This window comes from Cyanistes caeruleus, chromosome 17 (assembly GCF_971803275.1).
Source record: "Cyanistes caeruleus chromosome 17, bCyaCae1.hap1.1, whole genome shotgun sequence".
NCBI classification, from domain to species: domain Eukaryota; kingdom Metazoa; phylum Chordata; class Aves; order Passeriformes; family Paridae; genus Cyanistes; species Cyanistes caeruleus.
In genome coordinates, this window is record NC_141717.1 from 11,048,360 (window position 1) to 11,068,239 (window position 19,880).

The 19,880-nt window shown below is 50.3% G+C and overlaps 1 protein-coding gene and 1 long non-coding RNA gene across 9 annotated transcripts in view; both read right to left on the reverse strand.

Annotated features, from left to right (window-relative positions):
• PDGFA (platelet derived growth factor subunit A) overlaps nucleotides 1-4,721 on the reverse strand; it is a 35,408-nt gene extending 30,687 nt beyond the window's left edge. For 7 of the 8 annotated variants that reach the window (XR_015277214.1, XR_015277213.1, XR_015277211.1 and 4 more), the window contains exons 1-2: nucleotides 3,793-4,282; nucleotides 2,564-2,660 (exon numbers count right to left, since the gene is read on the reverse strand). Coding sequence is in view for 4 of the 8 variants with exons in the window: in XM_086853783.1 (XP_086709909.1) it covers nucleotides 2,564-2,660; nucleotides 3,793-3,855 (160 nt within the window). In the remaining 4 variants the exon portion in view is untranslated. Of the gene's footprint in view, nucleotides 1-2,563; nucleotides 2,661-3,792 lie in introns of all 8 variants that reach the window. The other variant, XR_015277212.1, reaches the window with a different exon arrangement.
• A 2,387-nt stretch (nucleotides 4,722-7,108) lies between these two features.
• On the reverse strand, nucleotides 7,109-19,378 carry LOC147650060 (uncharacterized). The gene is made up of 4 exons (XR_015277218.1): nucleotides 18,448-19,378; nucleotides 17,521-18,037; nucleotides 13,649-13,813; nucleotides 7,109-11,210 (listed from the first exon to the last, which is right to left on the reverse strand). It is a non-coding gene; the product is annotated as an uncharacterized LOC147650060 (long non-coding RNA).
• Nucleotides 19,379-19,880: the final 502 nt, after the last annotated feature.

The following is a 19,880-nucleotide window of genomic DNA, read 5'->3' on the forward strand; positions in this document are numbered from 1 at the left end:
ACAAACTGGCCTGGATTTTCTTTTTTGAATACAATGACAAGCTCCATGTTGGGTAGTGTTTTTCTTTAAGTAATATGCCAGATGGTCTGGGGGTGTGGTTTCTAATTTTATGAAGGGGGTTATCAGTCATCTCTGCGCTACAATATAGAGACCAAATCTGTCAGAATAGAAGAAAAACCTGCCCACTCTGACTTACAAAACTTACTTTTCCAATTAAAAATGTATGTTTTGCATTGCAGGAGAGAAAATGACTGTTCTTCCTTCATTTTCCACAGATTCCGCCTTGTTACTCAGGAATATCAGACATTTTCTTCATGCATGCCTGATCCTGCAAACTCTTAGCCTACAAGATCATTCTTAATTCTCAAGTCCACCCACTGAGTTTAAACAGGGCTACTCACATGCAGAAGGACTGGCAATACCATGCACTAAAACAGGGGAGAGAATAGTCACTGGAGTGATTTTGTTCTGAGCCTCAGCTGAAAATGAGTACATGCTATAAAAGGGAAATATACCTACTGTACAAGCCCTCACTGAACTGGCTGTTCCCTAAAGGCAATCGCAGCCCTAAGGAAACACATTTCAGAAATATCATCTTACCAGGGACAACGAGAAAACATTTGATTTGCTAATTCAAGCTAATACTAAATATAGTAAACAGGCCCGATCCTGTTTACTGAGGAAAGCACGGCAATTTCAATACTCGATTAGTCACTCTGATAAGCCTTTAGTAAGAATTACTCATGACAGTAAAGCCTGCAGGACTGTGCCCAGGAAAAGCAATGTGGGTAGTAAAGACGGGTTACTCCATGAAAACCCAGCCATGCCTGAGTAGCTCAGAGCACAGCTTAGCACACAGGCAAAAGCAGCACTCACATAAGCAAGAAGCGGGTGAAAGGCAGAATATTTTGGTTTTATTTTTTAATATTGTTTGAGTTCATGTCTTAAGGAATTACTGTTTCACAGTGAGATAGTAAAATATTTATGTCTCTTGTTTCTCTAATGGTTTCTAAACTGACAAATTGCAAAAAAAACAGCAAAATTAAATGGGTAAACTTGTGGCTGACCTTTTCCATTTTTGGTCTTGCATCCTCCAGTTAATATTCTCCACGAGGTAAATAATTATTTTCTGGAATAAATTTCTCTGCTACATCTACCCATTTATTCAACTCCTGCCGTTGCCCCACTTGTCTGCCTGATTCTCTTGCAATGGAGCCATGTGAACTTTTGCTCTCCTTCTAAGTGGTATTTAAAAATGAAGCATGTGCTTGTTACACTGAGGTATTTGAAAAAATAATGTATTCTGGTAGCTACAGGACCCTGACTCAAAGGCAGGAGCAGCATGCCCTGTTTTAAAACGCTAGCGCTCAGATCCTCAGCCCTTCTGCAACAGCAGCCAACTCCACCAAGTTCACTGGGAAAAATATTTTAGCAGTAGTGCACTTGTCTGGTCCAAAAAAGCCTTCAGTGGGGAAGTATGAACTGCATACCCCTTCCCTGTTGTGAAAGTTTCTTTAATTGCGGTGATAAACAACAGTGATGAAGCACTGCTCTCCAAAAATATTAAACCAGTGCCAATCTGGTAATTAGTAATTAGCCCCTATGGTAAAGTGTTGTGCAAGACAGAAATACTCCCATTTTTCAGTGTAATGGGAAAACATTTGCTCCCTAATCACATGAAAATTGAAAGCTATGACTGTAAAATACGTTCCTAGTGCATTTCTGCTCGTTAATAGAGCACTGTACAAAAAGCAGTGAGTTAAACTCTGGAAGGATCCTGCAACTCTGAATGAAGGTGATTGAACCTGGCACAGACTTTACAAAAATACAGAGCATATGGTTTAAAGGGAGATGGCCCACTACCAATGCAAGCAAGAACTCATTCATTTTTCTCCATGTTTGTGCTTCAGCAAGATGCAGGCTTCCCTTGGGCTTATCAAAGGTGCCGGGTTTATTCTCCCTCAACCGAGGGAAGAAATCACCAGGAACAAAGTGCATCAAGTGAAACCAAAGGATAAGGAACCCATGCGTCTAGATCTGATTTACTGCTGCAACGATCTGTTAAACTGCACGTTCTCACTACACCTATTTGCATGCCTAATGATGCAGAACATAACCCTGCACTATTTTCTTTTGAAAAAAAAAGTGTATTTTTGAGGGTAAGCTTCATATGCAGGTTCCTGCTTAAAATCAGCGTGCAGGGTTTATTTTCCTTTTAATAAAGCCCAGCGCTTGAAGAGACATTACTTCATTCATAAATATTGTTTCAAATATTTTAAATACCTCTAGGACAGTAGTTTAAAGATAACACAGCAATGCAAGACCAACAACAAACCTTATGGCAATTCTTCTCCGCTGCGAGACGGAGAGAAACACGGGGGGGTCACAAGGTCCCTCTCCACCCCGAACCCCACGAAGTTTTAATTCCCGATGGGCCCCTTGGCCGCCGCCTCCCCGTGCGGCGCATCCCGGGCCCGCCGGGCTCCCGGGGCCGGTCCCGCGCGGCTGTCCCGGGGCGGCGGCGGCCGACGGCGCGGAAGGAAGGAGGACGGGACTAATTTACCTACGGAGTCAATCTCCAGGAGGCGCTGCAAGTCGCGGATGCTGTGGATCTCGCTGTGCGCCAGCCGCTCGATGAGCTCCTGCGGGATCTCGGCCTCCTTCAAAGACACACACAGCGCGGGTCACGGCGCAGTCCCGCCCGCGGCGCCGGGCGTGCGGAGCGCCGCGCCTCTGGGCTCGCCGGGGAGGGCGCGGGGTGTTTGCGGGACATGCGGGGATGAAGCAGGGGGAAAACCCACGCACACATCCCCCCCCTGAGCTCCGCGGGGCGCCGGAGCGCTCCCGCCGCCCCCGCCTGCGCGCCCGCGGGGGCTGCGCGCCGCCCGCCCGACTGCGCCACGGCCCGGCGGGGCGGCAGCGGAGCCCGGCCCCGCCTGGCAGCGGAGCCCGGCAGCGCCGAGCCCCGAGCCCGCTCGGGGGCTGCAGCCCGCCCCGGCCAGCGGCTGCTGAAGTTGGCCCGGGCGGACGGCAAGTGCCCCGCGGGCCCGGGCTCCCCCGAGCCGGGCAGGAGGAGGAGGAGGAGGAGAACGAGAACCGCATCCCACGGGGCGCCGCCATCCTACCGGCGCCCACGTCGCGGCTCCCAGTGCCAAGCAGACCGGGTCCCGGGAAAAGTTGCAGCCGCTGTGCAGCGCCGAGCACCGCGCTCGCCCCGACCGGGGCCACCTGTAGCAGCCCCGGGACGCGGCTCCGCGCCCCCTCCGTCCCCTGCGGGCAGGCGGGCGGGAGAGCTGCCGGCTGCTCCGGGGGAGCTTCGCAAAGCGGAGAGGGGCGTTTTGGGGCGCGGGGGATCCAGCCAAGTTGTGCCCGAGGCACTAGCGGTGCCCGCGGCCGCCGTGTGCAGCGCTGGGCGCCGCGGGGGCGGCCCGGCTCCGCGCACCCTCGCCTTCCGCACAGCCGCAGCCCGCTGGCACCCGCGGGGCGTGGATATTTTATCATCTATTTATTATACGTATAATATATATTATATACATATTAATTCTTAAGAGCACCCAGCAGCCCGGGCGCGGAATGCACGGTCATTCCCCTTCGCTTCTGCCATGCATGAAATGGCAACTTGCTGGCAGGCTCGGCCGCGCAGGGCCCGGGGCAGGGCAGCGCTCCCGGCGGGGCCGGGGCGCGGGGATGCCCGCGGAGCCCAGGTGGGCAGCCCGCTCCCTCCCCGATGCCCTCCGCCCCGGCTGCGGCGTGCCCCGGGGACCGCCAGCGCAGGAAGCCGCTCTCACCTACCTCGGAGAAGGTAAAGGACAGGTAGCCAAAACCTATCAGCAAAACGCAAGCCCAGGTCCTCATCGCGGTCTAGTGCACTTTAGACACGGAGGGAAGGCAACGCTGATGGAGAGGGGCTGCAGGCCGGCTCCTGCCGCGCAGGAATTCAGTACCATCCCTCAGGGGAAAGGCAGCGGGGTGGCTCGGGGGTCCTCCGCATCCAGGGTGGGTCGGGGCTGCCCGGGGCGGCGGTGGCTTAATGACGGCGCGGCCGCTGTTTGTACGTTCCCCTCGCTACGGGAGCGTGGCTGCTCTCCCCTTCTGCCGCTCTCGCTCGCTCCTCTTGGCTCTTAGGACTAGACCAGCCGGTACTTCTGCATATTTGCTTAGATCAGACCAAAGTGAAACCCAAGGAGTCGATCCGGAGCGCAGCCGAAACGCCCATCACCTGTCTGGGGCGGCTGCCCCCCTGGCGCGGGCGGCGCTGGGGCCGCCTCCCCCCGCCGCGGCCGCCGGGACCGCGGGGCTGCGCTCTCCGCCGAGCGCCGGCCCCCCCCGCCGTGCCGTGCCTGCCCTCCACCCGGGCCCTCCTCGGAGAGGGGAAAAATCAAAAATCTTTATTGATACGGAGCGAAATGTTTCTCTTGCCGAGAACGGTCCCGCTTCCCTCCCCGGCTGGGGCGAGGTAAAAAATAATAATTAATTAGGAATAATAGCAGGGACAAATCGGAGCAGTATTGCAGGATCTCGCGGGCTGCCTTGGTGCAGTTCCTGCTCCACTTTGCACGGGAGAAAAAGGAGGAGGAGAAGGAGGAGGAAGGGGGAGGGGGGGGGAAAAATATATATATAGATATATATGCAATAAGATTTAAATCCCAAGGGGATCGGAGACGAAGTGCAACTCCAGGCAGAGGGAGGCGCGGGGCTCGCTCCGGAGCGGTGGCCGGTCTGGAGCGTGGCCCCGGCGAGGAGCAGCATATACCGCTCCCGCCCCGCCGTGCGCCGCCCCCGCCCCTCCTCCCGGCTACTCCCGGCACCAGACCCACCAACAACAAGTCGTGGGGGTGCCGGCAGCTGCGGCGCCTGCTCCGGGGCCAGGGGCTCTGCCCACTGAGAGGGGAAAACAAGGAGCCGGCGGCGGGCAGGGGCCGGGGGGAGCGGGGCAGCCCCCGCCGCCGGCGCTCTGCGGCACCGGGCGGAGGGGCGGGCGCTGCTGCGCAGCAGCCGCCGGGTAACCTGGCGGGCTCGGCCGTCTGCTCTGCCTTTACATAAGGCAGAGGGATCGCCATGGCCACGGCGCGAATTTGTGTGCGCGCGTGTGTGCTTTCTTATCGTTGTTATTCTATTTTAGCGGGGGGGTGGGGGGGCCTTGCCTTTTGCAGAAGGGGAGGGGCAGAGCGGCGGAGGGTTGTGGTGTGCGGGTTTTAACGTCGCTGTTGCAGCTCAGCCTTCATTGCGAAGGGCAGCACACACGCGCAGCCTTAAGGAATACAGAAGCATCCCCAAACTGCACGAGAGGCAGCGGGGGGCAGCGGAGCCCTCCGCCCTGCGGCACCCGGCTGCGGCATGAGCGGGGCTCCCGGCCGAGGCCGCGCCCCGGGGCTCCGCCGCAGCCGGAGCCGGCCTTGGAAACTGCCTCGGTCCCCCGCAACTGCCCCTGTAATTGCCCCAGAGCCCCGTCCTGGACCCCCGCAACTGGCCCGGCCCCGCATCCCGCACCGACCCTCCGCAACCGCAGCCGGACCCCGCACCGGTCCCGAACCCCGCACCGGTCCCTGCCCGGTCCCGAACCCCGCAGCCGGTCCCGAACCCCTCAGTCGGTCCCGACCCGGTCCCGAACCCCGCAGCCGGTCCCGAACCCCGCAGTCGGTCCCTGCCCGGTCCCGAACCCCGCAGCCGGTCCCGAACCCCGCACCGGTCCCGAACCCCGCAGCCGGTCCCGGCCCGGCCCCGCCGCTCCGCGGGGGATGCTCGCGTTCCCTTCGCATCCTCCCTCCTCGCCGCCCCGGCCAGAAATTGCCCCCGTTCCCCCGGCGCGGATTGGCACAAGGTGCCTGCTGCACCCTGACATCTCCCTGAACTCATTGTGATTTAAATAACAGCCCTTTCTCATCTAAACAAAGGTTCTTAATAGCAGATGCAAAGAATTCAGCTCATCTGAAAATCCAATAGTATTTAAGTGGATTAACTGCAATAACACAACTGAGGAGTGATACTATCCTTCATGGAAGACAATAGACTGTAAATGCACAGCCAGGGAGACTTATCCTTTCATCTCTGAATTTCCTTCAGCATTTCAAAAGCGAATGCTTTCTAGAAGCCCTGAAGGGGTTTGCACGCTACTGGCTTGGACATGCTTCTAGGAAACAACCTGTGCTTTAATGGGCACTTTGCAATTGCATAGAAGTTCCCACCAAAACAGAAGTGGCCTTTCAAGTACGTTTAATTCTCTCTCATGATGTCATGTAGGCTTACAGGGTGGTCTCCAGGACCACAAGGGGGAAAAAAAAAGGTGGGGGTTGAAAAGAGAGAAAAGGAAAAGAGATGTAAAAGATTTGGAAGCACTTTAAAAAAGGAGAATGCTGCGTTTTTTTTTTTTTTTGGTTTTTTTTTTTTTTTTTTTTTTTTTGAGACAGAAATTGCTGAGCCAGAGTGGAGCCATTCTCAAATGCCTCCTGATATAAAAAAAATGACCCGAGTGCCACACTGCAGCAGAGCCATCCATGCAAGGCAGGAGCAGGCAGAGCAGGGCAGGACACTCTGGTAGTGCCATCACTTTCTTACATGGCAGAAGTAAAAAGCGATTGCTTTAGTTAAAAAAAAGTCTCATCTGCACTTATCATTTGCCAGGGTTAAAGAAGCAGTTCTTATGGTCCGTGTTGTCATAGTAATAAAAAAAATAATTACTAAACAGTGAAATAGATTCTGACAGTACCGGCTGGCTGAGCATTTACTCCTCTCCCTTCCTTGGTTGGCTAGTGCATTTGGGAGCAGAAGTGCTGTATATTTGTAGCTCTTGCTAGTGGTATTTCACTGCAAAAGCCAACAGAGATAATTCCTGCTTTATCTTATGGTGAAAAAATAAAAAAGTCAATGCAGTTTTGATTTTTCTTATATTTCCCTCATTTTACAAGAGACATACTGCATCAGCATCTTTTTTTAATCTGTCATTGTGGAGCTCAGATAAGCATCTTTCCTCTGGGTCAAGTTACACTTGGAGCAGCTTTTAACATTAGGCAGTTTATAGGGATCATTACAAATATTTGATAATAATGCAAAATATGTGAGATCCCAGAGGAGAGCAAAGACCAGGAAACATAAATAAAATTCACACAGATTCTGCAAGCAACTTTATATTTAGGTTGTACGTCTGTTTACAAAACACATTTTGTCCTTGTCTATTGTTTGATCTAAAATTGCATTTGTTGCCTTTAAGTCCCTACATACAGCTGTGTGAAAAACAAAACACCAGTGCATGTTTGCTTCAGCGTGGCACCTTCCTGCGCTCTGCACATCTGTTGCACATGTGTGCACCAGACATGAAATATCACCTTTTATGTAATACCCACAAGCCACACATGAGGAAGGAGTGACAGGATGGTAGCTACAGGTTTAAAAGGAAATCAGTACCAAGAACAGAGCGTCAGAAAATTAGGTTTTGCGCTTTTTTATTTATCTGAGAGCAGCAAGCAAGATATTGCTTGTCTAATTTAAAGCATGCATGTTAGAAGTCTCTCAAATATCAGGAATTATAATAGAATTACACCATGACAGAGTGTTGAGAGGGAGGATTCCCAGGATTTGCACAGCACTTGGCATGGGGGAAGGGATGCAGAAGCTCTCTGATACAAAATGAGACCATTTCAGTGTCACCCAATGCTGCTTTCTGCGGGTGGAGTCACCTGAAGCAGGGTGCCCCAAACCAGGCTTCCAGCACCCACTACAGAGCTGGTTGAAATCTCTGCTGGCTCAGCTCTTAGAAACGCAGGCCAGGCAATGTAACAGCACCAACTCACGTTTCACAGACGTGTGCTGGGCTGGGGAAGGCCACTGGGAGAGGTGTGGGCAGGGGTGACCAGCAAGGTGGGCACTGTGGTGCTTGGAGGGGACTGAAGACACGGGGGGCTCTGGGCTGGCTCCAAAATGGTACCTTGAAGCTCAGGGCACCTGTTTCAGAGCTCAGGCTGGAAAGATGCTCACTTGACCCTCCTGACAAGTCCTGAGGTTGCAAGAGGAGCCATTTCATTGCAATGACATTCCTGCTGAAGGAGTCTTGGGAAACTTGAGTCTTTTCAGATTTGATTTTAGTGTGGATTTTGCCTCATAGATAATCCAGTTAAAATTAACAAAACAATGGGTTTGGGTAAGGGTTTTTGTTGGAAGGGTGGCCTGCTTTTATTGCATCGTGTGTTTGGGGCTGGCCAAAGCTGCTCAGTGTGTTCTGCAGGATACATCCTGATACCACATCTGTGCTGGCTCTGGAAAGGGACCATAGGAAATACTCTCAGCAATTTGGACCTGCACCATTCTGTCAGTGCCCCACAGTGTATAACAAAGGATAAAAGTGAAGAACATAAAATCCAGAAAGCTGAACAGGAAGATCACCAACTTTGGGTGGTTCCTCTCTGGTTTTGAACATTTTTTGGCCTGTAGCTTCAAAGGGGCATGTGGCCATGGTAGGGGCAGGTCATTTTCCTGCTCTGCAGCTCAGTTACTGCCTGCCTGTGGAAAGGCATGAGGCTGGCACAAGTGCAGATGTAGAGCAGGTGAGGATTACAAATGCAGAAGGCACTGATGGCACACACACCATTCCCTTTCCTGAATCTCAGCCCATAAAGAGCAGCAAGGAAAGCTACAAGGAGAACAGGCAAGGCTGTTATTATTCCAGTTGGTGCACCTACAAACACAATTTCCTTCTTTTCCAGCTCTTCCTTTGGATCCTTGCACTGGCTCCGTCCTTCTGGCTGAGCTTTGTTGTCTTTGTAACTTTTGTTGGTGCAGCTTTCCAGATGCTTTCACAGTTGATAATTTTCTTCAATAGTCATGAGATGCAAATCTGCTACAAGGTTTCAGCTAAGAGGAGTGATCAGAAGTGGTGTGGAAAAGTTTTATGATGTCTCTGCCCCAAACACAGAGGGTGGCCATGGCCAGCATCCATTTGTGTGGGTTGACACTTAAAGCTACAATATTTCTGGAGATATTTTGCCCTCCTATGAATGGGACAGAGTTCCTGCAGATCTGATCCTCCATCCAAAATTGCCCTTTTGACTTCAGTGGGGGTTAGACCCAAATGTCTCTGGAGGCATGACTTGGTTTAATAGCCAAGAGAGACAGTTAGTAATGCTCTTGTTAATGTGCTCCTCTCTCCCCCCTGTGCCCAGCTGCTCCTTACCCAGGAGGTTCAGCAGCACGGCTGGAAGCGAGGGACTGTTTGACCTTCCCTGCTGCAGGAGCCACTGCTGAGTGACACACAGTTCACCTTCAGGGCTGGAGCACGAACTGGCAGCCCTGCCAGCCAGGGTAGCAAGATACCATGTTTAGGCATTAAACTAGGGCACTTGCATACCAGCACTGGCCGCTATTTTAGTGGGTATATGAAGCTGATCCCTGCTCCCCACCCCTGAGGGACAAGGGAGCTGCTGCGAGTGCGGGATATCCTCTGCCTGGTGGATAAAGCTATTAAAAATGGGCTGTGTTTTGTCAGGAATACGTAGTTCATCCAGCTGAATGACTGTAAAAGTACCAGCCCAGCTTAAGGTATGCTGATACACGCTGTAAATGAGAGCAGTGCACATAGGGCTCAGCCCCTGGGGTCCTGTGCGTGGTCTGCTCATGTCTCCTCAGCAATGGGGGTGTAAAGCTCTTCTCCTCTGACTCAAATCAACACCAGTTGCAGTGATTCTGTGGAGACCATCCAGGATGTAACTCAGCCATGCTAAGTACCATAAAATTGTGATGATATTATTCTTCATTGTTTGTAGCTTGGAGGCCTGTAGAGGCCTAGCTTGGAGCAGTCAGTTTTATTAAGCTCCATCCAAACACAGTGAGATAGTTGTTCTTCCCGAAGAATTTGTATTCTCAAAGTGTGAGCCGCCCCGTTTGTATTCTTGTATCCATGCAACCTTGTTGCTTTTACAACATTACACATTTGTCCTGTGAGATTCCCTCCCTTACAATAAAAACTCACGAGAATGATACACACATTTTCAACTCCAAGCACACCAGAGACTGCAGGATCCAGCGGTACCTAAAGGATGTGGGAGATATGGAGGCTGCTGTAGTGGAATTGCTAACTTTGAACTGCAAATGTTTGTAATGGCTGTGAAGCTTCCTAATTGTATTTCTGACCCTTTTTGTCACAGAAACCTGATCAATATAAGGGAAGGAAAAGAGCAAGTAAAGGATTGATGATTGGTTTGCTTTTTCTTTTTTTTAACAGAAACTCCAGTGTAGAGTTTTTTTGCTTTTTTCTTTTAATTTTCTTACACCTACAGCAGCCTGGTCCTCACATTGTATCAGTGGCTGCACATCATTGAAGGATCATGCCTGAAGTCCCAGTACAGGGCAGTATCTCTAAATAAAGTCTTCATGGAGCCCACACTAAGTCTCCAAACTCATGCTGCCTGAGAACTTCCATCCTTTTGAGACACACTGGTATCCACAGACCCACTGATGGTGGTGATCAGACCAGAGCAGGCAGCCCATGTGGTGGCATCTGCTTCTCAGCAGAAATTCCCAGGAAATTCAGTGCTTTCCAGCTGTTTATTCTCAACACTTTGTACTTAGGTGATTTCTTCCTGAGAGCTGATAAAGATCTCCCATGAGGTACATCAGCAATTAGAAATGCAGGGAGGATGTAGAGAACCTGCCATGGGGCCATGGCCAAACTGCAGGAAGATGGGACAAACCATTCCCAAAGCCCTTTCCTCACCACCTCAGGACAAGTTCTATCATTGTCCTGCTAAATTCCAGGTCCAGCAGACCTCTGAGAAGCACCTCTTGGCACACATTTGGCTGTGTCACACTGAGATGTCTTGGTCTGTCACCTGCTAGCCACCATCACACGCTGCCTGAGAGCGTGTTCCTGATGGGCTAGAAAGGGACCACACATGCACATTTACATCAGAATTGAATTTCCTGGTTCTTGAAAGAAGTGCAGAACCATAGAATTGTAGAATCATTTAGCTTGGAAAAAACCTCTAAGATCACCAAGTCCAACCGTCTTCTCCATCCTGTTGAACAGAGCATTTGTTTACCTTTCAGTGATGGTTTTTGATGCCATTCCCATCAATTGGGATACAGAACTCCTTCTTTCTTGGAAGTCAGTGAGGAGTACAGCATTAAAGCAGAGAGCAGGCAATGGCCCTTTAAGCATTGTCTGTTTAACTGTAGCACCATCTCTCCTGCACTCGAGTGCTTTCCATAAACAGCAAGTCATCCTGGAAAGGGAGGGAGAGGATGATAAATAATCTTGTTATTCATGCAACTGCGTTCTTTCATGAAACTGGGAAAAGGTAAAATAAAGTGGCGACTGCGAGGCTGAGAATGAAACGCGAGGCAGTGGGTTGTGTTGCTGCAGTTATTTGGGGCTGGAAGAAAATCTGGAAACAGAAAGGTGAGCAGAAAAGATTTAAAATGCCAAGAAGAAAGGCAAGAGACAGAACATAAAAGAGCAGCTTTCCTTGCTTTGTGTCTGGGCTCCCTGCTGGGCTGGCTGTGGTTTGGGCTGTCCAGCTCCCATGACATGGTTACCTGTGCCAGAGGCTTCCCTGTGTGTGCACCTTGTGGAGAGGTGGGAAGTGGGAGATGACAGAGCTCCAGTAAGGACAGTTAAGCAAGGAGAGAGGCAAAAGTGAGCAAACCCTGGGAAAGAAACCTCATGGAACAATGAAGAAGCAGAGAATAAAGCTTTTTGCTGAGGGTCTTAGCAAATGAGCTATAATTAGTTTTTGTGGGACAGTTATGGTATTGCCTTCATCACACTTTGCATCTGTGCCAGAGGTGCCTCCCCAGTTTGCGTTGGACGTGCCCACACTGCAGCCTCTCCAGCTCTCCATCTGTGCTCTCCATGCATCCCCTGGGCCCTGAGCTGGGACAGCTGAGGCACAGGCATCCCTCCCATTCCGTCAGTCCTGCTCACGGGCAGCCTCCCACAGAGTGGGGACAGACAGCTGTGGGGGAACATCTTAAACCACTGCAGCTGTCTGCTCTCTGCATGTGAGCCAGAGCCCTCCATCCCTGGGAGCTCCTGGAAGCAGCCCTGTACTGCTGCCTAATTGCCTGGTACCAGCCCCATCTTTGGTTTGTAAGAGAATCTCATCCTGGGACAGTGTGCCAGCCCTTCTAACACTTCAGTAATGGCACATGTCCAGTTCAGCAGCATCAGGGATTGGGATAACACAGCCACGTTTTATAATCTTCCAAAAGTGCCTCTTCCCCTTGCATGGCATCAGTGCAATTCCTTCAGACTTGTAAAAGATTAAGCCTTTGTAAACAAGGCAGCCCTGGAGCCTAGGTATTGTAGAGAGAGAATTCCTCTCCGTGTCCTAAATATTTGGGGGAAAAAAAAAAAAAAGAAAAAAGAAAAAAGAAAAATAAGAATGTTTAAGACATCAGCTTCCCTTCTAGTGTAAATGGGACCAGCTCCATCCAGCTTCAGCCTGGAGTCTCTTACACTGTCACCATGCAAAGCTCCCAGTAAGGCAAATGGGAATGGTACATGATGTGATGGGAAAGCAGCAGGTACCTTTGTAAATACTGCACCCTCACATGAGCCACAAGTATCTTTCCTGAGACACCCTGCCAAACTAGCAGGTGTTTTTTACATCAGGCCTTATATTAACACACTCCTACGTATGTCTGGCTGCATCTGCTGCATTAACAATCCCTCGGTGCATAATGGCTGGGTAAGTTTGTGAAGTTAAATACCACGGGCAAGAGCCCAGCCACAATGCACACTAACCTCAAACTGCTTCTGTTTCTATCACAGGGGTTGCAGCTGCACTTCATTCACCATTACTTTGTCTTTCTTTCTTTCCTCATCTCATTGCATTTTTCCCTTGTTCCTGTCCATCCTTTCCCCAGTTTGTGGTTTCCAGATTCCCTCAATGTCTTTATTTTCTCCATCTTTTGCTGTGTCTTTCCTGTCTCATTTCAGTTTCTGTGGATACCAGAGAGAACGAAAGCTGCAGCCAGCCAACCCCAATTACTGGGGTTCCATCTCACTCCAAGAGCCCCAGAGTGGTCAGATACTCCTCCAGCCAGTGCAAATCTGGAGTCTGGGGGCAATGCCATAGGGTCTGCTGGGTGGGGATGCCACCATTTCAACCCTGGGTGCTTGTGGCTGCTGTAGAAATCAAAAAGACCAGCTGAGGCCCGCTCAACTTCTACTCTTAGTGCAGACAGCAAGTTCAAGTCCAAAGCCACTGGGGAAAACATGTGCCCTTAGTGCAAAAGCCTGTTTTTACAGAAGCCAGTGGTAGGAATTTTTGGGGATTAGTCTTCCGTTGTAATTATCAATGATTTTAAACTATGTTGTGGCCAGGCATAAAAGCTGTTCAGAAACATGGGAGGGCTGAATCTGAAGCCAGCTATCATAGACTTCTACAAAAACCCCCACCTGTCTTTGTAGAGCTGACACTAAAGTTAGGTTGAAACTTCCAAGGGCACCAAAGACGTGTGTGTGTGTGTTTAACTTCCACTGAAATGGGAGTTTGGGGCATTACTTAATGAGAAGGATTTGAAAAATACTCTTCTGTTCTCCTTTGTTTAAAATTAAGATGCCAAATTCAAACATCCATGCCAGCATGGTGTCTGTTTCCATTGCTCATGCTTTTAGTCGTGCAGTTGTTGTCAAGGTCCTTCATGGAGGTCTCACCTTTGGTCCCAGGCTCTCTTGGCCCTAGGTTTAGCTTTTTGCAGTAGTTCCATGGTGTGTGCACACACACAAAGCACAACAGCTGGTGTATCTCTTATTCATGGCTTAATCACTTCCCTCCGGAGGTGTTCGGTGTGATGTGTGGTCTTGCTCAATCCTGGCTTCCTGAGGGATGGAGCAGGAGGGTTAAACACAGCCCAGATTCAACCCAGCACTTAAGAGCATGACTAACCCAGGGCATGGAGTATTCTCTCTACGTCATTAGGATGGACCTGCTTCTTTTCCTGGCGTTAAGCAAGCACTTAGTCCTTTGGAGTTTGTCTTACCACACCCTTCCCATCTCATGCTTATCTCAGTATCACACTTTGAGCTGCCCACTGGTTTTCCACACATCTCCTCTGACTTTCCCCAGGCCATCCATCTGATCTCATAACCACAGGTCCTCTGGTGGTTCACCACGTGCCCCCATCCCACCCTTTGTAAAGGTTTTCTGTATCACTGCTACTTTCCTATCCATCTGGAATTTCCCCTGAAGGCTCTGAGCCACCTACTCCATAAGTATCATCAGACACCTTTTGCTGGGAGGGACTTTCTTTGTTTCATGGTTTCGTAATCCAAATTGGCTGTCGATTTAATTCTAAATGCTATCACACCAGAGCAGGGCTTCTGCATTTGAAGCAGTTGAGAAAAATAAAATCCTGATAAGGAGCCAGATGGCTCAAAAGATTGGGAACCAGCAATGGAGTCTGTAACCTCGACATCACTGCTCCAAAATGTATCTCTGATCCACAGTGAACTTCATGGGCTCAGTTCAATTTCTTTCAATTTTCCGGTCATACCAGAAAAAACTTCCTTTGTAAACACCCCCTGCTTTGGAAACCTGAAGAGGTGTATGAGGGTCCCTCAAAACAGAGGAAATGTCACCTGCTGCACAAGGATGATGCAGTCCCCAGCAGTGCTTGTGCACCATCTGCAGCAAGGGAAATTCAACTTGCAGCATTGCCCACCTGGCCAGCTTCCACAGGGAAGACATTTCCCTCTCTTCCAAATTACCTTTCAAGCCAGTATTAAAATTGCCTTGTGCCTAAGTCTCATGAAAACTGTAATTTTGCAGTCCCAGTGGTCTGACTGATCCAATGTACCTGGTGAGAGGCTCCTCAGAGGTGAAAGAACATCGCCAAAGTGTCAATAAAGGAATAAGAAGAAAGCAAAAAATTGTGTCTGGAGCATCCCTAAGATTAAAACAGTAAGAGAACAAAATCTGGCCATGCACACAGGAGCCAAAAGCCTTACTAAACTAAGTTACAATTTCTTGCAGCACAGCCTTCCTTCCTGCTGATGGTTATTTTCTAACATTGCTCTGCAGGAATTGGAAAGAAGCAGGTGCCAGAGAAGAGGTGACTCTGAAATGGCACTAAGGTCATTACACACAGAGCAGAAGGGCAATCCAGCCTCCCAGGTTTCATTTACTAAAGCCATAATAGTCAGAGAGAGCAGCAGACCCCTTAGTGGTAGCCTTCGACTGTATGAGAAGGCAACAGAGCAAACAACTGCTTTTCCTTGCAAGGCTTCTTGGTGTGGATATTGTCTGTCCTCAGCCCATGTTCACTCAGCTGCTCTCTCCCAGATTCCCCTTGCCCCTGCTGGAAAGCTGCCCAGGAACTCCCTCCACAGCTTAAGGGCCAAGACCAAATCAGCTCAGGCTTGTTAGAATCATAGAAACATTAAGGTTGGAAAATACCTCTGAGATCATCAAGTCTAACTCTTAACCCAGCACTGCAGATGTCTCAGCTGGATGGTGTCCCTAGGGGCCACACCTACTTGTCTTTTAAATCCTCCCCCTCCCCGGGACAGTGACTCCACCACTGCCCTGGACAGCCTGTTCTAATGGTTAACAACCCTTTTGGTGAAGAAATGTATCCTAATATCCAATCTAAACCTCCCCTGGCAGAGCCTGCGGCCATTTCCTCTTGTCCTACTGCTTCCTGGAGAGAAGACTGACCCTCCCTCCTAGCTACAACCTCCTTTCAAGTAGTTGTAAAGAGCAAGAAGGTCCCCACTGAGCCTCCTTCTCTAGCTCCCTCAGATGATTCTCTTCAGACCTGTGCTCTAAAGGGACTCCTTGTTACGTAGGTTCCTGCCTTGCCTTAACACCCTGTGCAGGTTGTTCCCATTCTGTGGTCCTTGTTTTGGCTCCCCAGGCATCCTGCAGTGCTCCTGGCTGTGGGATGACCACAGCCTGTCACTCTCTGCACCCCTGAGAGCTGGTCCCATCCCACACATCCACAGCCCTGTGTCAGTCCCAGAGAGCTGCTTCGTACCATCCACAACTGTTTGGTTTATATTCGCGTATCGGGCCGTGACCCTGAACTGGCTTCTCCCTTTAAATTCCTTCCACATGGCTCTGCCCACACTGTCCACAAAGCCTCTCAAAGAAATGCAGCTTGGAAAAAAAAAAATCTGAGAAGAAGAAAAACCCCTTCACAACAAAATGTCCTTCTCTCTCCAGCAGCTCTGCTTGGGTGCGGTTTTCCCAACACTCCCCCACAACCGAGGCGCGGAGTGTGTTCAGCTCTGCTCCCGTCGGCACTGCAGGGACAGGGTCACCCCATGGCTGGGTACAGACACCCACACTGCAGGGACAGGGTCACCCCATGGCTGGGTACAGACACCCACACTGCAGGGACAGGGTCACCCCATGGCTGGGTACAGACACCCACACTGCAGGGACAGGGACAGGGTCACCCCATGGCTGGGTACAGACACCCACATTGCAGGGACAGGGACACTCCATGGCTGGGTACAGACACCCACACTGCAGGGACAGGGACAGGGACAGGGACAGGGACAGGGACAGGGACAGGGACAGGGAAAGGGTCACCCCCTGGCTGGGCACAAATACCCACACTCAGTCCCCATCCACAGGGGCTGGGCACCTTCCCGGGGTTACTGCAAACAGTGCTTTTTCCCAGCTTTCATCCCAAGAGCCTCGATGCCCTTTAGCCTCTGCCACTGCACAGCCCTAGGATTGTGCAGCAAGGCCGGTAGTTTTGTCCCCTGGGTGGGGAGCCCATGACAGCCCTGCTCCATTCTCTCCCTTCCATATAAACATATATATAGGACTGTCCCCATATAGTGGCAGCTCCACACATGTGCTGGTGGGCGGGTAGCTCTGCATTTGCCCTCATGATTTCATGCCAGAAACATTTGCAAGTTCAGCTCGCCGCTCGGTTTCCCCTCTCTCTCTCCTTCTCCCTTTCAGGGTTACTCCCCGAGGCTGCAAAGGCATCCCACATTTCCCCCACCAGGCCATGGGCTCCTGCCTGCAAGCATCCCCCCAGCTTCTTCATTGCCTCAGCCTGCCCCAACCTCTTAAATATTTCCTTAAAGACTTAAAGATCAAAATAAATTTTGCCATACGTACTGCTGTTATCAAGCTTTCCCTTTTTGCCTCTTTTCTCAGCAGCTATTTTGGGATGATTAATAATTCACAGTAAGGCTTGGTACAGCAATGGTTAAAGGGATGAAGCTGAGCTGACGCAGGAGCCTTCTGGACAGAAGCAGTTTTATAAAGTCTTATAAGTGCTATTTTTTTCTTTAGGAAAGGAGTGGATTTTTTTTTAAGTTTTGTGAGAATAGGAATGTTTCTCTTTTAGCCAATTCCACATACTTTTTGTTATAGGAGAAGATGTGGTCTGAGGGTTTTAGCAGAGGCTAAAACAGGGGAGAACTGGATCTATTTTGGTGGTGTATCAAGTGGATAGGAAATAATCGAAAATGCTGTGTTAAAAAATGAGTTTAGCAGCAGCTCCAGGTGAACCCTGTTCCACAGAGAGCCCTCCCTCCCCTCACCTTCCCAGCACCCAGCAGACCTGGCAAATGTGCAGATTTGATCCATTTCCACCCTTTGGCCAAAAGACATTCCTTTAATCATGGCCTCCTGGGAGCTGAGGTTGTGAGTGTTTTTGTGTTGGTAAAATGAAGCATATTGGCTGCCAGAGGCTGTTTCAGGGCTGTGCTCAGGGGGTGTTGCTCAGTGGACAGACAGGTCTCTCCTGGGGCTCCACTGGGATGCTCCCACACATCCTGGCTGATGGGCAGCCTGTGGCTTTGCTCAGGCTGAAGCACATCAAACATTCCTTTCTGGGCACAGTGGTGCAGCAGCCTCCTACCTTGTACTGACTATTTTTCCTTCTGCACCTGCTGCCTGGGCTGAAATCAGAGCTCAGATCCATCCGCTCTCATCCCAGCACCCTGTCTCCATCACACCCTGCTCAGTGGAAAGGTGATGGAGTTTTTCCAGGACCTCACATGACACACATCCCCTTCTGAGGACATTCACTGGTCCCATCGCTTCAGACACACCTCCAGGTCTGCCAACAGCCTTGCCTGTAATGATGGGTGGGATGCAAAATGGATTAAAAAGATTAAAAAAAGAGGCCAGAACTTTTTAAAGTTAATCTCCTAATGCAAAAGGATCATATTTGGCAGCAGCATAAGGCAAGCTCTCATCAGTTTATATTCCTGCTTTTCTTCCCTTTAACAATCTAATTTTGTACATTGCTGTGTGGAATCCAGATACAGATAATCCTCCCCCAGTTAACACCACTCTGGTTGTGCCCTATGGAAATCTTTGTGCTGCCTGTGCAAGCTGGAGACATGAGGGTGCTATGCTGGTCTAGAGACTGTCTGGAGGGACTTCAGCAGGTAATAGACAGGTCAGGGCCACAAGAATTGCTGCTGGAAACACTTTTCATGAGCACTTTTGGAGAAAGTGGTCTTTTGTGTTTGCTTCTCACCTTACACTTTGGTGCAGGGGACAGTTGATAGCTATTGAAAACAGAAATATTCGGATTGTCGCAGAGGAGAAAAATCACAATTTTCTCTGAAAAACTTTCACACCAAATGGATATTTTTTGACAAACTATTCAGCCAGAACGACCTTTTGTGCTGCAGAACAAACTGTGATGAACATTTTTTTCTACCCATTATGAATGTCAGAATTTCTCTGACATTATGAATCCTGATGGGGGATTAGCTAACACAGCTCATTATCAGCACATGCAGCATCAGAGAGGAGGACTTGGAGCTATGTGAGATCTCAAAAACAGCCATCTGATGCCAATATGCAATTTGAGATGCTGTCTCAACCAAAAAGGAGGATCCATGGGCTAAAGTTGGTGCCTATGTTAATCCCAGCTGTGGGTGAAGTTGCCCCAAGGCTGAATTTTCCTCAAGAGAGTCAAACCGGGGAGTGGATAAACTTCTAAGAAACTCAGAGTGAATGAATTAGTGGAATTACTGGGTAGGGTCAGCAATTAAATTATGAGTCCACTGCAGAGGAAACAGGATGCATTTCTAAAGGACTAAGAATGGCCCCTTTGCTAGATTTATTGGGCTGAGGTGATGAGCGCAGGGTCAGATAATAACCTTTCAAACCACCAAGGCAGACCAAATATGCTTTGCCATGGCCCGCTTGCTTTTCAATGCATGTGTGTCATGTTTGGAAAACAAGGCCCCGTCTGTCCTGGCTGAAACAGCAGCAACAAAATAACGCTGCTTGTTAGGGAAATGCCACTGCAGGAAAAGATAATTGAAACATTCAGGCTGGCAGTACATGGGGATAAAGGCAATAAATCCTGAAAGCATGCTGCCTTATCTCGGGCAGGAGCTGCCGGCGCTGCTCCTTGGCCGGCCTTCCGCCAGGCCGGGGAGGCCTGGTCTGTGCCCGGCTATCCTGAGCTCCGGCCTTCAGCCAAGGCCACCAGCCTGAAACAGCAGATACCTGTCCCTCCTCAGCTCTCCTCTCCTCCCTCCCAGGCAGAGGGGAAAGCATCTGCAGTGGGTTGGGGTGTGTGAGCTAACCCTGAAGGCACACGGCCACCAAAACACTGCGAAGCGGCGCAGAGCTGTGTCAGGGAGGTTTAGGGTGGGTGTGAGGAGAAGGTTCTTCACCCAAGGGGTGGCTGGATCCTGGGACAGGCCCCCCAGGAAAGTGGTCACAGCACCAAGCCTGACACAGTTCAAGTGTTTGGAGCACGTTCCAGAGCACAGCGTGGATTTTTTGGGTTGTTTTGTGTGGGGTCAGGAGTTGGACTCAGTGATCCTTGTGTGTCCATGACTCTGTGAAAACAGAGGTGGGGCTGGGAGGGACACACAGACCCTTATGGAGCCACTCCAGGCTGTCCAGCATCACCCAAAGGGCTCAGTGGGCTGGAGCTGCTGCTCCACT